The sequence below is a fragment of the Schistocerca piceifrons genome, chromosome 3 (assembly GCF_021461385.2).
Source record: "Schistocerca piceifrons isolate TAMUIC-IGC-003096 chromosome 3, iqSchPice1.1, whole genome shotgun sequence".
Taxonomy (NCBI): domain Eukaryota; kingdom Metazoa; phylum Arthropoda; class Insecta; order Orthoptera; family Acrididae; genus Schistocerca; species Schistocerca piceifrons.
Window position 1 is genome coordinate 732,123,563 of NC_060140.1, and position 14,299 is coordinate 732,137,861.

At 43.4% G+C, this 14,299-nt stretch overlaps 1 protein-coding gene across 1 annotated transcript in view; it reads right to left on the bottom strand.

Moving 5' to 3' along the window:
• LOC124789009 overlaps positions 1–14,299 on the bottom strand; it is a 260,631-nt gene that overhangs the window by 16,879 nt on the left and 229,453 nt on the right. The window contains exon 7 of the mRNA XM_047256296.1: positions 9,126–9,339. Coding sequence (XP_047112252.1) covers positions 9,126–9,339 — 214 coding nt within the window. The remainder of the gene's footprint in view (positions 1–9,125; positions 9,340–14,299) is intronic.

Here is a 14,299-nt window from a genome sequence, read left to right on the forward strand (position 1 = left end):
GGTCCGGCACACAGTTTTAATCTGCCAGGAAGTTCCTCAGTAGCGATTCACGAAAAGAACGCCTCCTTTCCTCTAGACACTCCCACCCGAGTTCCTGAAGCATTTCCGTAACACTCGCGTGATGATCAAACCTACCAGTAACAAATCTAGCAGCCCGCCTCTGAATTGCTTCTATGTCCTCCCTCAATCCGACCTGATAGGGATCCCAAACGCTCGAGCAGTACTCAAGAATAGGTCGTATTAGTGTTTTATAAACGGTCTCCTTTACAGATGAACCACATTTTCCCAAAATTCTACCAATGAACCGGAGACGACTATCCACCCTCCCCACAACTGCCATTACATGTTTGTCCCACTTCATAGGCGCTACAGTCTGGAACCGCGCGACCGTTACGGTCGCAAGTTTGAAGCCTGCCTCGGGCATGGATGTGTGTGATGTCCTTAGGTTAGTTAGGTTTAAGTAGTTCTAAGTTCTAGAGGACTGATGACCTCAGTAGTTAGGTCCCATAGTGCTCAGAGCCAACTTCATATCGCTCTGCAATGTTACGCCCAAATATTTAATCGACGTGACTGTGTCAAGCGCTACACTACTAATGGAGTATTCAAAGATTACGGGATTCTTTTTCCTATTCATCTGCATTAATTTACATTTATCTATATTTAGAATTAGCTCCCATTCTTTACACCAATCACAAATCTTATCCAAGTCATCTTGTATCCTCCTACAGTCACTCAACGACGACACCTTCCCGTACACTACGGCATCATCAGCAAACAGCCGCACATTCCTATCTGCCCTATCCAAAAGATCGTTTATGTAGATAGAAAACGACTGGAGGAAAATGCTCCTATCAGAGCGCAAAGAACGCGACTATGCTCCTGTTTATTAAAACTCTCTGCCTGAAAAATTGCTGACAGCTGCCTCACCCTACCTTGCTCAACACCTTTAAAATTTGTTCTGAAAATTTTGGCATGCGAGCGTGCTACCGCTTCTTTTTGACATGCAACTGACCTCTCATTCCCAAAAGCTCCCCTAAGTGTAACTCGCTGACACCCACTAGTCACTCATACCCATCCATTCCCACTTACCCATTCTCACTCATTCATTCAGCCGAACTGACTGTCATCTCTTTGTGTGTCTGTATACACGGTGGTCCACTGATAGTGACCGGCCCAAATATCCCACGAAATAAGCATCAAACGACAAAACTACAAAGAACGAAACTCGTCTAGCTTGAAGGGGGAAACCAGATGGCGCTATGGTTGGCCCGCTAGATGGCGCTGCCATAGGTCAAACGGATATTAACTGCATTTTTTAAAAATAGGAACCCCCATTTTTTATTACATATTCGTGTAGTACGTAAAGAAATATGAATGTTTTACTTGGACCACTTTTTCACTTTGTCATAGATGTCGCTGTAATATTCACAAACGTGTAAGTACGTGGTATCAAGTAACATTTCGCCAGTGCGGACGGTATTTGCTTCGTGGTACATTACCCGTGTTAAAATGGACGGTTTACCAATTCCGGAAAAGGTCGATATCGTGTTGATGTAAGGCTATTGTGATCAAAATGCCCAACGGGCATGTGCTATGTATGCTGCTCGGTATCCTGGACATCATCCAAGTGTCCCGACCGTTCGGCGGTTCAAATGGTTCAAATGGTTCTGAGCACTATGGGACTTAACATCTGTGGTCATCAGTCCCATAGAACTTAGAACTACTTAAACCTAACTAACCTAAGGACATCACACACATCCATGCCCGAGGCAGGATTCGAACTTGCGACCGTAGCAGTCGGGCGGTTCCTGACTGCGCGCCTAGAACCGCTAGACCACCGCGGCCGGCCGTTCGGCGGATAGTTACGTTATTCAAGGAAACAGGCAGTGTTCAGCCACATGTGAAACGTCAACCACGACCTGCAACAAATGATGATGCCCAAGTAGGTGTTTTAGCTGCTGTCGCTGCTAATCCGCACATCAGAAGCAGACAAATTGCGCGAGAATCGGGAATCTCAAAAACGTCGGTGTTGAGAATGCTACATTAACATCGATTGCACCCGTACCGTATTTCTATGCACCAGTAATTGCATGGCGACGACTTTGAACGTTGTGTACAGTTCTGTCACTGCGCACAAGAGAAATTACGGGACGATGACAGATTTTTTGCACGCGTTCTATTTAGCGACGAAGCGTCATTCACCAACAGTGGTAACGTAGACCGGCATAATATGCAATATTGGGCAACGGAAAGTCCACGTTGGCCGCGACAAGTGGAACATCAGCGACCTTCAAGGGGTTAATGTATGGTGCGGCATTATGGGAGGAAGGATAACTGGCCCCCATTTTATCGATGGCAATCTAAATGGTGCAATGTATGCTGATTTCCTACGTAATGTTCTACCGATGCTAATACAAGATATTTCACTTCATGACAGAATGGCGATGTAATACTAATATGATGGATGTCCGGCACATAGCTCGCGTGCTGTTGAAGCGGTATTGAACAGCATATTTCATGACAGGTGGATACCATGGCCCGCACGTTCACCGGATCTGACGTCGCCGGATTTCTTTCTGTGGGGAAAGTTGAAGGATATTTGCTATCGTGATCCACCGACAGCGCCTGACAACATGCGTCAGCGCATTGTCAATGCATGTGCGAACATTACGGAAGGCGAACTACTCGCTTTTGAGAGGAATGTCGTTACACGAATTGCCAAATGCATTGAGGTTGACGGACATAATTTTGAGAATTTATTGCATCAATGTGGTATTTACAGGTAATTACGCTATAACAGCATGCGTTCTCAGAAACGCTAAGTTCACAAAGGTACATGTATCACATTGGAACAAGCGAAATAAAATGTTCAAACGTACCTACATTCTCTATTTTAATTTAAAAAACCTACCTGTTACCAGCTGTTCGTCTAAAACTGTGAGCCATATGTTTGTGACTATTACAGCGCCATCTATCACATAGCGAAAAAAGTGGTCCAACTAAAACATTCATATTTCCTTACGTACTACACGAATGTGTCATAAAAAATGGGGGTTCCTATTAAAAAAAAACGCTGTTGATATCCGTTTGACCTATGGCAGTGCAATATAGTGGGCCAACCATGGCGCCATCTGGTTTCCCCCATCAAGCTATACAAGTTTTGTTCTTTGTAGTTTTTTCGTTTGACGCTTATTTCGTGAGATATTTGACCCGGTCACGATCAATGGACCACCCTGTATATCACAGACCCCAGTCTCGCAGCCACAGTCTGTCTCGTTCTGTCCTACTACTACTGTCTACTTTCACTGTCACTGTCTCCCTTTTGTTGCTAATATCTCATTCATTCCATTCCACCGCTGCAGTCCCCTCCCAGTCACCGTCCCTCCGTTTCTCATTGTCATTGTCATAGACTGTATTTTATTATCAGTATCTCTCACCCACTTCCACGTTCTCCTTGTCTTTATTCCTCTCCCATTGCACCGTCTCCTTAACTCTTTTCCCAACACTCTTCTGTCACTCTCAACATGTTCCGCTGCCACTGTGTCCCTCTCTGTGGTTCACACTGTCATTAGCTCTTTCAGCATAAAAAGCGTGAATATATTCACATGCCAAAATTTATGGGAAAACTTTTGAAGTTGCTGAAGAAGGTAGACTGGGGCAGCTAACAGCCAACTTTTCAGTCAGAGTATTCTAATAAAGAGGTGCCTTTTTTGTGCTCTGGTAGGAGCATTATTCCACTGACTCCCTTCTTTTCTTCACTACAACAGGGCATGTCACTCACATGAAAAGTACTTTATGGGTAAGTAAAATTTTGGTAGTACGAGTACAGTAACGGGAAACTGAATATCGCAAAAACATATAATTTTACACCTTGGTCTTATTTCTATGAGCACAAAAATTTCGCTTGTGCTTCAGTACTACAACAACGTGGGGTTCCCAGAAGAATTCTGATGATAACGGAGAAACTTTACAGCGTATTTCTCTGTGCTACGTGTCTTTATAACCTACGTTTTCGTCTCACGATGAATTTTACGTGTATAAATAGCGTAACTTTGGACTACTACATCTAGGAAACGAATAAAGATACCAAGATCAGCCAGCAGTATAATGCAAGACCATATGTTCCCTACGTGGCCTACCTCGATACAGATGTTGTTCGTCTGTTGTCTTGGTTAGTACATGTTTCAGATGTCTCACCCATTGAAAACACCTGGTCAAGGCTTCCCAAGAGACTGTCACGCCACCATTCGCCATCAGCTATGGCCGATGAACCCTGCCATGGAGTTGAAGCATTGTGGAATGGCGTACACGTATCTCTCATCCAACCCCAGTTGGAATCGATGCCCAGCCAGACTGGAGTTGTTGCAAGGGAATTTGATAGGGTGCATTTAAATCTAAGGATTCTTCAAGTCTGTCTTTGGACAACATCCAACCAAACCATTTTTCCTACTCCTGCAAACGAATTTCGTATTTAGGCAGAAATTCTGCTGCATTTATCAAGACATTCAATGTACTTTTGGGAACCATCAGTAAGATCTTACACGAGAATCTCAATCTTATGAAGAACTAAAATCGATGTATATTCGTACAGCATCCAACTCCATATCATTACGTTCAGTGTCTACAGTTCTGTTAATAGATATTCAGATTAACGCTGTGCACCACGTAACTGCCAAAGTTGTATTTATGACAGTCACATGTGATACACCACGTCACTCACAAGCGAACAAGGTAGGAAAGTGCCTGCTGATGGTGACCGTAGCGTCGGAGGTTGCCGACCTCCCGAAACAATTCAGAAGTGTCCAGAGATAGGCCTACGCAATGTCATATCTCACTATGAAACCTCAAGTGTACACTTTACATCTGGTTGTACGTGATTTCTCTCACTTCCCAAAAGCAAAAGTATCCATCTCCAGGTTTTTTCTGGTTTGCTAAGACCAGCAGTGTTTATCGATGGAGCTTTCCTGAACGACTGTTGCAATGAAGCACATTTAGTTAAGTAACTAATTCTTTAAGAGACAAAGCAGTATTGCAAACATTGTAAAGAGAATACTTTCGAGAAGGTGTCAACAAATATTTTCGGTGTAACAAGAATTTGCATATGGTTTCATGATCTGAGTGATTCTCTAAAGGAATGCACAAATAAATACATAGTTTCGTATAGTATAGATCAGTCTAGTCTTTGCTGCAACCACTCTTGAATTGCAATAGCACTGCACGTTACTGAAATCGATAAAATTGCGGGTAGTATATGCTTTAGAGATCAGTTGACATGCGAGCAGTCCTGTCCATACTAAACGAATGGCATTAGACAATGGATTCGTATTGGGAGAGTAGGAATACAAATTCATTTCGAATGAATTTATATTCCCATGACTTTCGGAACTTAAATAAGACAAATTTTCCAGTGTTTCTCATTCCGAGAGTGTGGTTTATTTCTGATCTCAACGTTGTCAGGGTGCTCAACCCTAGCCTTCCTCCACAGTTCGTCTGCGATGAGACTAAAAGTGAAAAGCACTCGCTACCAATCCTTCGTCGTTAATTAGTTCCCAATAAGTATCTGTTTCAGCTATTGACGACGTGGGAAGGCAGTTAGTGTAATCCCTTCTCGTAAGACAATGTCAAACTTGTGCTTGGGATAATACAGTACAGTGCAGCTCTCACGGCCCTATATGCCTGAAAGCGAGAACTCTGGTCCATTCGGAATCAATCGGATAATGTTTCGCTTCCAATCTGATATGGTCTGTGAAAATAAAAGAAATAATTCTGCCATTCATAGTAATTCATTGGAGAAAACCATGTAACACCTAAAGGTAGATGCCACAGAAGTTTTCCGTGGCATCTTCCTTGTATAAAATTCACTAGCTGTTTACGCCATGTCACCGGAACTCTAGTTTTCCAAGTTTAGAACTTCTTCAACAGGAGACGAATGACCGCCGAAATCATTATGTACCTGTTATACAGTATCTTTCTCGCTTATGTGAATTCTGGAAATGGCGGAGTGTACGTCATTCTCTGTTATTCATCGAAGAGGGACGTAATACTGGGGGCGCACTCTGTTTCCGCTCTGTAGCACAACTCCGGACCACAGAGTACGATTGGCTGTACTTAATAATTTTATTGCGTTTATCTGCCACTTATTACTGCAGAACATCTTCATGAGGATCCTACTGCGAGGCTGAAACCATATGCTAGATAATGACTCTATGGCTGAAAATATGCATTCAGTCCATTGTCGATTGGGCCTCAATTTTTTTTTTTTTTTTTTTTTGGAAATTAGTAAGCCGTACCTCTGGGAATGATTTTTATACGTAATAAAAGAGTAACTGCACCATGATTCTGATATCCAAATATTTATCAAACGACATATTTTTGCTGGCTCAAATACTCATGTCTAATCCATAGTGACACTCATACTTTTAATAGCCAAGTGATATTAATGACCATGGGGTACCTTTCATAATGAGGTGTATAAATAAGAGAGTAGAGAAAAAAAGCACTTGTACAACTTCAATAACACGCAAAATCTGCCATTGCCTAAGAACGATATGAGCTGAGCGACATTGTGTCTACTCATATCTTGTTCCAGAGTAAAGACGATCGTTCGCCTGTGTACTGTACACAAGATACCCTCCTGATAGCTGTAGTTTATGTTTGAATATTATGTAAGTAGCTTTTTAAAATTATATTTCTGTCGACCTCGATATTCATAATCTACGTTTCTCATTGCTCACGTTGTTGCGGACGACGGTTTAAATCATAAACTGGCTAGAACCGCTTATAAGTGTGTGTGCTCTCTGCAGGTACTGTTCTGATTCCACAGCAGAGTTATGAAACACACCTGGATCACTAAAGGAGACGAAGGACATTTTTGGGTGAGACTTGAGTTATGTCACTACAACCTCACCTCACTTAATGCCTGTTACGAGAAGTGGGCACAGGTGCCCTGTGGTCCGTTGAGCAATGTAATTAGCAATTCAGACTGGTGAATAATTTCATAATATTTGGGCGACAGGTGACAGCTGGGCGCTCGTAACTATGCGTCAAGCTGCTTTAGACAATTACGTTTACGAAAACGTGGAATCTATCCCAATTTCATGGCAGTAGATGACAGGCGCAGCAGCACTGGCTGTGAACTTTAGTTTCCAGAAACACTCGGTAACGAGCGTAGTGGTAATCTACGCAATGAGGCGCTACGTAGCCTTACAGTTCCACATTTTCGCATGTGCGAAGTGGGACACCGAATACGTCAAGGACGTTCTTTTTGTATTTCTCATTCTGTACTCCAAGGGTCAGAGTGGGTTTTTTCAGCTCCGGCTCATTAAAGACTCCCGGGTTGGGCCAAAGGAAGTGCCAATCCCAATTGAGAATAATGTTTCCTCTATTGCACATCGCAATCATAATGAAGTTTTAAAGTGATAACACTGTCGCAATTGACCCTATACATACATTTTTTTTAGATATTCCCACTGTAACGATTTCGGCTTTTGGGTCATTATCGAGGGCTACTGGGAAAATACCAGTATATGTCAGACACGACTGCGTAACATATCATAGTCACAATGCTGCAATTCATATCTGTACAGTAAATATCATCAATTGTCCAGACAAAAAGTTAATTTAGTATATGTGTTTTTTGTGTGCACCCCGTGTGAGGACAACGATGTATGTTCAGCAGCTCCATTAAAAATCTCTCAGGAGATAAGATCTACTGGATTAAATGCTGCCTGGTAGCAATGCGGAATCGTGATGCGGTGAGGACGAAGTGGAGCATAGACGAATGGGGAATGATTCTAGCAACGATGCTGGTAGTGAATGAGGAAATCCACCGACATTAGTGACTTCCACAAAGAACAGATTGTAATGGCCCATCGTCCGGGTACGAGCATCCTGGAAAGGGTGAAGCTGACCGACTCTTCGCCTGCTTCTGTTGTGAATATGGAAAGTGGTTGAAGAATGGTGTGACCACAAGTAGGAGAAAAAGTGTTGGACGGTCACGCCTTATCACGGAATGCGGAGGTCGGATCGTTCTCACTCTGTAAAACAGGATAAGTGGTTATCTGTGGCAGATCTGACGACGGAGTAAAGGGCCATTTGTCGAATATTCATAAAAATATAACTCAAAGAAACTGGTTTCATATAACTGTAATTGTAGGGCTGCGAATCTCGTGGTCGTGCGGTAGCGTTCTCGCTTCCCGGCGGGGTCAGGGATTTTCTCTGCCTCGTGATGGCTGGGTGTTGTGTGATGTCCTTAGGTTAGTTAGGTTTAAGTAGTTCTAAGTTCTAGGGGACTGATGACCATAGATGTTAAGTCCCATAGTGCTCAGAGCCATTTGAACCATTTTTGTAGGGCTGCGAGGCAAGGAACATTGTAGTGCACTGGACTTACAGAGCCAACCATATCTTAATATCCTTGGTGAGTCTGTGTACATCTTCATATGCTGCGCCACTACCCACTGATACCCTCAACGACGTATGAAACGCGCCAGTCGTCGTCGCTTAACTTGAAGTATAATAGCGTTGTGAAACGACGTAGAACAATAGGTCACATCTGTCGCCTGTGACCAGACTGTACAGAAAAATTTAAGCTCCACGTCATAAAGAAAATGCAGACACAAGATTGTGACTTCTAACGACTTGAAAGAGAACACGTAATTTGGTACTAAATCAGGAATTTCTCCGTTGGAGGATCAAAGTGTGGAGAACTGTCATCACTGTTGAGGCATTGTAACTGTTAACACATCATGATATGTAGTATCAGCTGCGATGTGGTGCCAAGGGAATTTGTCCTTAGTCATAACCTCATCCTCCCGTCTTTCATATACAGTGTCATTTTTCTGGACGACCAGCTTCTTGTACATGTGTATTCGTCGAATGGGACGGGTTGCGATTGAAGCAACAAAGTCTCATTCGGATGGAGCGCTAGACAAGTCTTTCACTGGCGACAATGACTTAGGTTTGCATGAGTTCCCCTAAATCCGAGAAAGTTCCATCGTCGTCCTTATCAAATAAAGGTCACTCTAGCGACCTCGGTATCGACCCTTTCCTTCCTTGAGTCAGATTTTCCTTGATATCGTTGTAACCCAGCTAACTACCTCCTGACAGCGTGTACTGCAGTGGCTGACCTTCCGGGGGCAGCGAGACGTCCGCGGTGAGCACCAGCTGCACGTCGCCCTCGCCGTCGACGCTGCTGTAGGCGGCCACAGGCGCGAGGCGGCGGCCCGCTTCCTCGTCTGACGTCACCCGGCTGACGGCGGGGCTCAGCCACGCCGCCCCCGCCGCCTCCAGCAGGCCGCGCAGCGTCGCGCCTCCGTCCTCACCGGACGTCACCTCAAGCTCCTGCCACGACACATTACTCTCAACTACGGCGTATACGTACACAATTGAAATTCCAGTGTAGAGAGAGTACGCGCTGCTGCACATAAAATCATTTACCCGCAACCATACTACATTCACATCTTTACTCTGCAAACCAGTATGATATGCATGGCAGAGGATACTTCCTATTCTACCACCAAATAGGCGGAGAGTGGAAATACTTCGAACTGTAACTAGTCTAATATTCTATTCACTCATTACTGGATAATTCATAAGAGGATTTAATATATTTCCACTTTGTTCACTTATACTCGCTTCTTGAAACATTTACGTAAGCTTTCGCAGGAGACTTTATACCATCTCCACACTTCTACCAGCTATCTTCTTTCAGTATCTCCTCGACGTTCTCCCATTGGTGAAACAAACCGTTGCCCCTACGCGCTGCCCTTCTTTGTACTCGTACGTGTTCAGTATCCCTTGACAATCCTGTCTGCTATGGCTCCCAATATTCTGTATCTACATCTACATCTATGCTCGGCAAAGCACCGTGAACTGCAAGGCAGAGAGTACGTCCCATTGTACCACTTCTTAGGGTTTCTCCCCGTTCCATACACATATGGATCGTTGGAAGAAGGATGGTTTGAATGCCTCTGTGAGTGTTGTATTTATTATAATCCTGTCCTCATGATTCCTATGTCAGCCACATGTGAGGGGTTATAGTACATTCCTAGAGTCATAATTTAAAGCCGGTTATTGAAACTTTGTTATTAGACTTTCTCGGCGTAGTTTAAGTCTGTCTTCAAGATTCTGCCAGTTCAGTTTCTTTAGCATCTCTGTGACACTCTCCAACGGGTCAAACAAACGTGTGACTATTCGTGCTTGTCCTTCTCTATGTACGTTCAACATCCCCTGTTAGTCTTATTTGGTGCGGCCCTACACGTTTGTGCAATATTCTAGAATGGGACGCACGAGTGATCTGTAAACAATCTCCTTTATAGACTGACTGCACTTCTCCAGTATTCTATCAATAAACCAAAGTACCACCTGTTTCACATACTACTGAGACTATGTAATCACTCCATTCCATTTCATCCATCTACAAAGTGGTAAACCAAGGTATTTGTATAAGTTTGCCAATTCCAGCTTTGACGCTTTGATATACAGTCATAGGATACTATCTTTTTTTCGTTTTGTGAAGTGCACAATTTTACATTCCTGAACATGTAAAGCAAGCTGCTAATTTTTCCACCACACACAAATATTATCAAGATCTGATTGAATATTTATGCAGCATTTTCAGACAGTACTTCGTTATAGATAACTGCATCATCTGCAGAAAGTCTGAGGTTACTATTAATATTGTCCGCAAGATCTTTAATTTTCTCGAGTATCATGTCGTTTTTGGAAACCCAGAATCGACTCTGTAGGAATCAACATGGATTCCGGAAACAGCGATCGTGTGAGCCCCAGCTCGCTTTATTTGTTCATGAGACCCAGAAAATACTAGATACAGGCTCCCAGGTAGGTGCTATTTTCCTTGACTTCCGGAAGGCGTTCGATACAGTTCCGCACTGTCGCCTGATAAACAAAGTAAGAGCCTACGGAATATCAGACCAGCTGTGTGGCTGGATTGAAGAGTTTTTAGCAAACGGAACACAGCATGTTGTTATCAATGGAGAGACGTCTACAGACGTTAAAGTAACCTCTGGCGTACCACAGGGGAGTGTTATGGGACCATTGCTTTTCACAATATATATAAATGACCTAGTAGATAGTGTCGGAAGTTCCATGCGGCTTTTCGCGGATGATGCTGTAGTATACAGAGAAGTTGCAGCATTAGAAAATTGTAGCGAAATGCAGGAAGATCTGCAGCGGATAGGCACTTGGTGCAGGGAGTGGCAACTGACCCTTAACATAGACAAATGTAATGTATTGCGAATACATAGAAGGAAGGATCCTTTATTGTATGATTATATGATAGCGGAAGAAACACTGGTAGCTGTTACTTCTGTAAAAAATCTGGGAGTATGCGTGCGGAACGATTTGAAGTGGAATGATCATATAAAATTAATTGTTGGTATGGCGGGCACCAGGTTGAGATTCATTGGGAGAGTCCTTAGAAAATGTAGTCCATCAACAAAGGAGGTGGCTTACAAAACTCTCGTTCGACCTATACTTGAGTATTGCTCATCAGTGTGGGTTCCGTACCAGATCGGGTTGACGGAGGAGATAGAGAAGATCCAAAGAAGAGCGGCGTGTTTCGTCACAGGGTTATTTGGTAACCGTGATAGCGTTACGGAGATGTTTAGCAAGCTCAAGTGGCAGACTCTGCAAGAGAGGCGCTCTGCATCGCGGTGTAGCTTGCTCGCCAGGTTTCGAGAGGGTGTGTTTCTGGATGAGGTATCGAATATATTGCTTCCCCCTACTTATACCTTCCGAGGTCACGAATGTAAAATTAGAGAGATTCGAGCGCGCACGGAGGCTTTCAGACAGTCGTTCTTCCCGCGAACCATACGCGACTGGAACAGAAAAGGGAGGTAATGACAGTGGCACGTAAAGTGCCCTCCGCCACACGCCGTTGGGTGGCTTACGGAGTTTAAATGTAGATGTAGATGTAGACGTAGAATGTGAAGAGCAAGGGTCTCAACACACTTCCCTGAGTCTCTCCATCCAAGATAGCGTACTGCGTCCTCCATATCAAAAAGTTCTCAACCCATCACAAATTTCGGTTGGTACCCCATATTATCACACTTTTGACAATAAGCGTAGGTGTGGTACTGAGTCAAATGCATTCCGAAAATCAAGAAGTATGGCATCTACCTGACTGCCTTGATTCAAAGCTTTCAGTATGTCATGCGAGAAAAGTGTGAATTGGGTTTCACAAGATTGATGTTTTTGGATTCTGGGATGGTTCACACAATTGTTCTGTAAGAAAGCTCCTTTTAAAAGAAACTGGCAGAAAACCCAAAGAGATTCTGGTCATATATGAAGCACACCAGTGGCAAGACGCAACAATACCTTCACTGCCGATAACAACGGTGAAGTCACTCATGACAGTGCCACCAAAGGAGAGTTATTAGCCGGCCGCGGTAGCCATGCGGTTCTAGGCGCTGCAGTCCGGGACTGCTACGGTCGCAGGTTCGAATCCTACCTCGGGCATGGATGTGTGTGATGTCCTTAGGTTAGTTAGGTTTAAGTAGTTCTAAGTTCTAGGGGACTGATGACCTAAGATGTTAAGTCCCATAGTGCTCAGAGTCATTTGAACCATTTGAAAGTTATTAAACTCGATTTTCCGAAACTCTTTCAGCAAAGAAGATGAGGTAAATATTCCCGAATTTCAGTCAAGGACAACTGCGAAGATGAGAAACATAGTAGATATCCTCGGTGTAGCAAAGCAGCTTAAATCACTTAATAAAGGCAAGGCTTCCGGTCGAGATGGTATACCAGTCAGGTTCCTTTCAGATTATGAAGACGCAATAGCTCCATATTTAGCAATTATATACAACCGCTCGCTCACAGAAAGATCCATACCTAAAGACTGGGAAGTTGCTCAAGTCACACCAATATCCAAAAAGGGAAATAGGAGTAACCCGCTGAATCGACAGGGGATGTCAAATTGACTCCATATTTTTAGATTTTTAGGAGGCTTTCGACACCGTTCCTCACAAGCACCTTCTAACCAAACTGTGTGCCTATGGAATATTGCCTCAGTTGTGCGATTGGATTCCTGATTTCCTGTCATAAAGATTAGTTCGTAGTAATAGACGGAAAGTCATCAAGTAAAACATACAGCGTTCCCCAAGGAAGTGTTATAGGCCCTCTACTGCCGCGCTTTAACCGAGCGGTCTAAGTCGCTGCAGTCATGGACTGTGTGGCTGGTCTCGGCGAAGGTTCGAGTCCTCCCTCGGGCATGGGTGTGTGTGTTCGTCCTTAGGATAATTTAGGTTAAGTAGTGTGTAAGCTTAGGGACTAATGACCTTAGCAGTTAAGTCCCATAAGATTTCACACACATTTTGATCATTTTTGAGACCCTCTATTGTTCCTGATCTATATTAACGACGTAGGAGACGATCTCAGTAGCCCTCTTAGATTATTTGCAGATGATGATGTCATTTACCGTCTTGTAAAGTCATCAGATGACCAAAATAGGCCGGCCGCGGTGGTCTCGCGGTTCTAGGCGCTCAGTCCGGAACCGCGCGACTGCTACGGTCGCAGGTACGAATCCTGCCTCGGAGATGGATGTGTGTGATGTCCTTAAGTTAGTTAGGTTTAAGTAGTTATAAGTTCTAGGGGACTGATGACCACAGATGTTAAGTCCCATAGTGCTCAGAGCCATTTGAACCATTTTGACCAAAATAAATTGCGAAATGATTTAGATAAGATATCTGTGTGGTGCGTGTTTTCAAAAGCGTCTTCATACTCATCTCACATTTGTGTCTATCAGTGAAGGAATGAAACATTGTGAATCATAATGCAAAATGGTTAACTGTAGCTATAGCGCGACCGAATAACGTAAGTGCTTCATTAAGACTGTAGTAGTGTGCAGATTGAACTGTTCAATTAGCAAGGAAAATTATAAATGGCACAATTAATAGAGCCTTTTATAGTTCGGTCCATTATATTCTCTGGAGAGTGAGTAAAGAGTAACGCCATGCGAACACTGGCCCTAAGCAAATTTCAAATTGACTAATGTATTTCCAAGCAAGTAGTTTCTTAATTAAAGTTATTCTGGCTCCAGTGTTTTAGGTCGTATAATACTGTATAAGCTGGATGAAGCAGGAAGGCCATAAGAAGCATACAAGGACAGGCAAAGAAAGCATGCCTCACGACATGTCTACTCCTATCAAATATATGATTTAATTTGTTAAAAACTGTAAGAATATATATGTTGGGCAATGCATTGTGCAGAAGTGAATCATTGACAATGGTGAAAACAGAAATGAAGAGCAACCAAACGTTCGAAATATGCTGGAAATTAAAG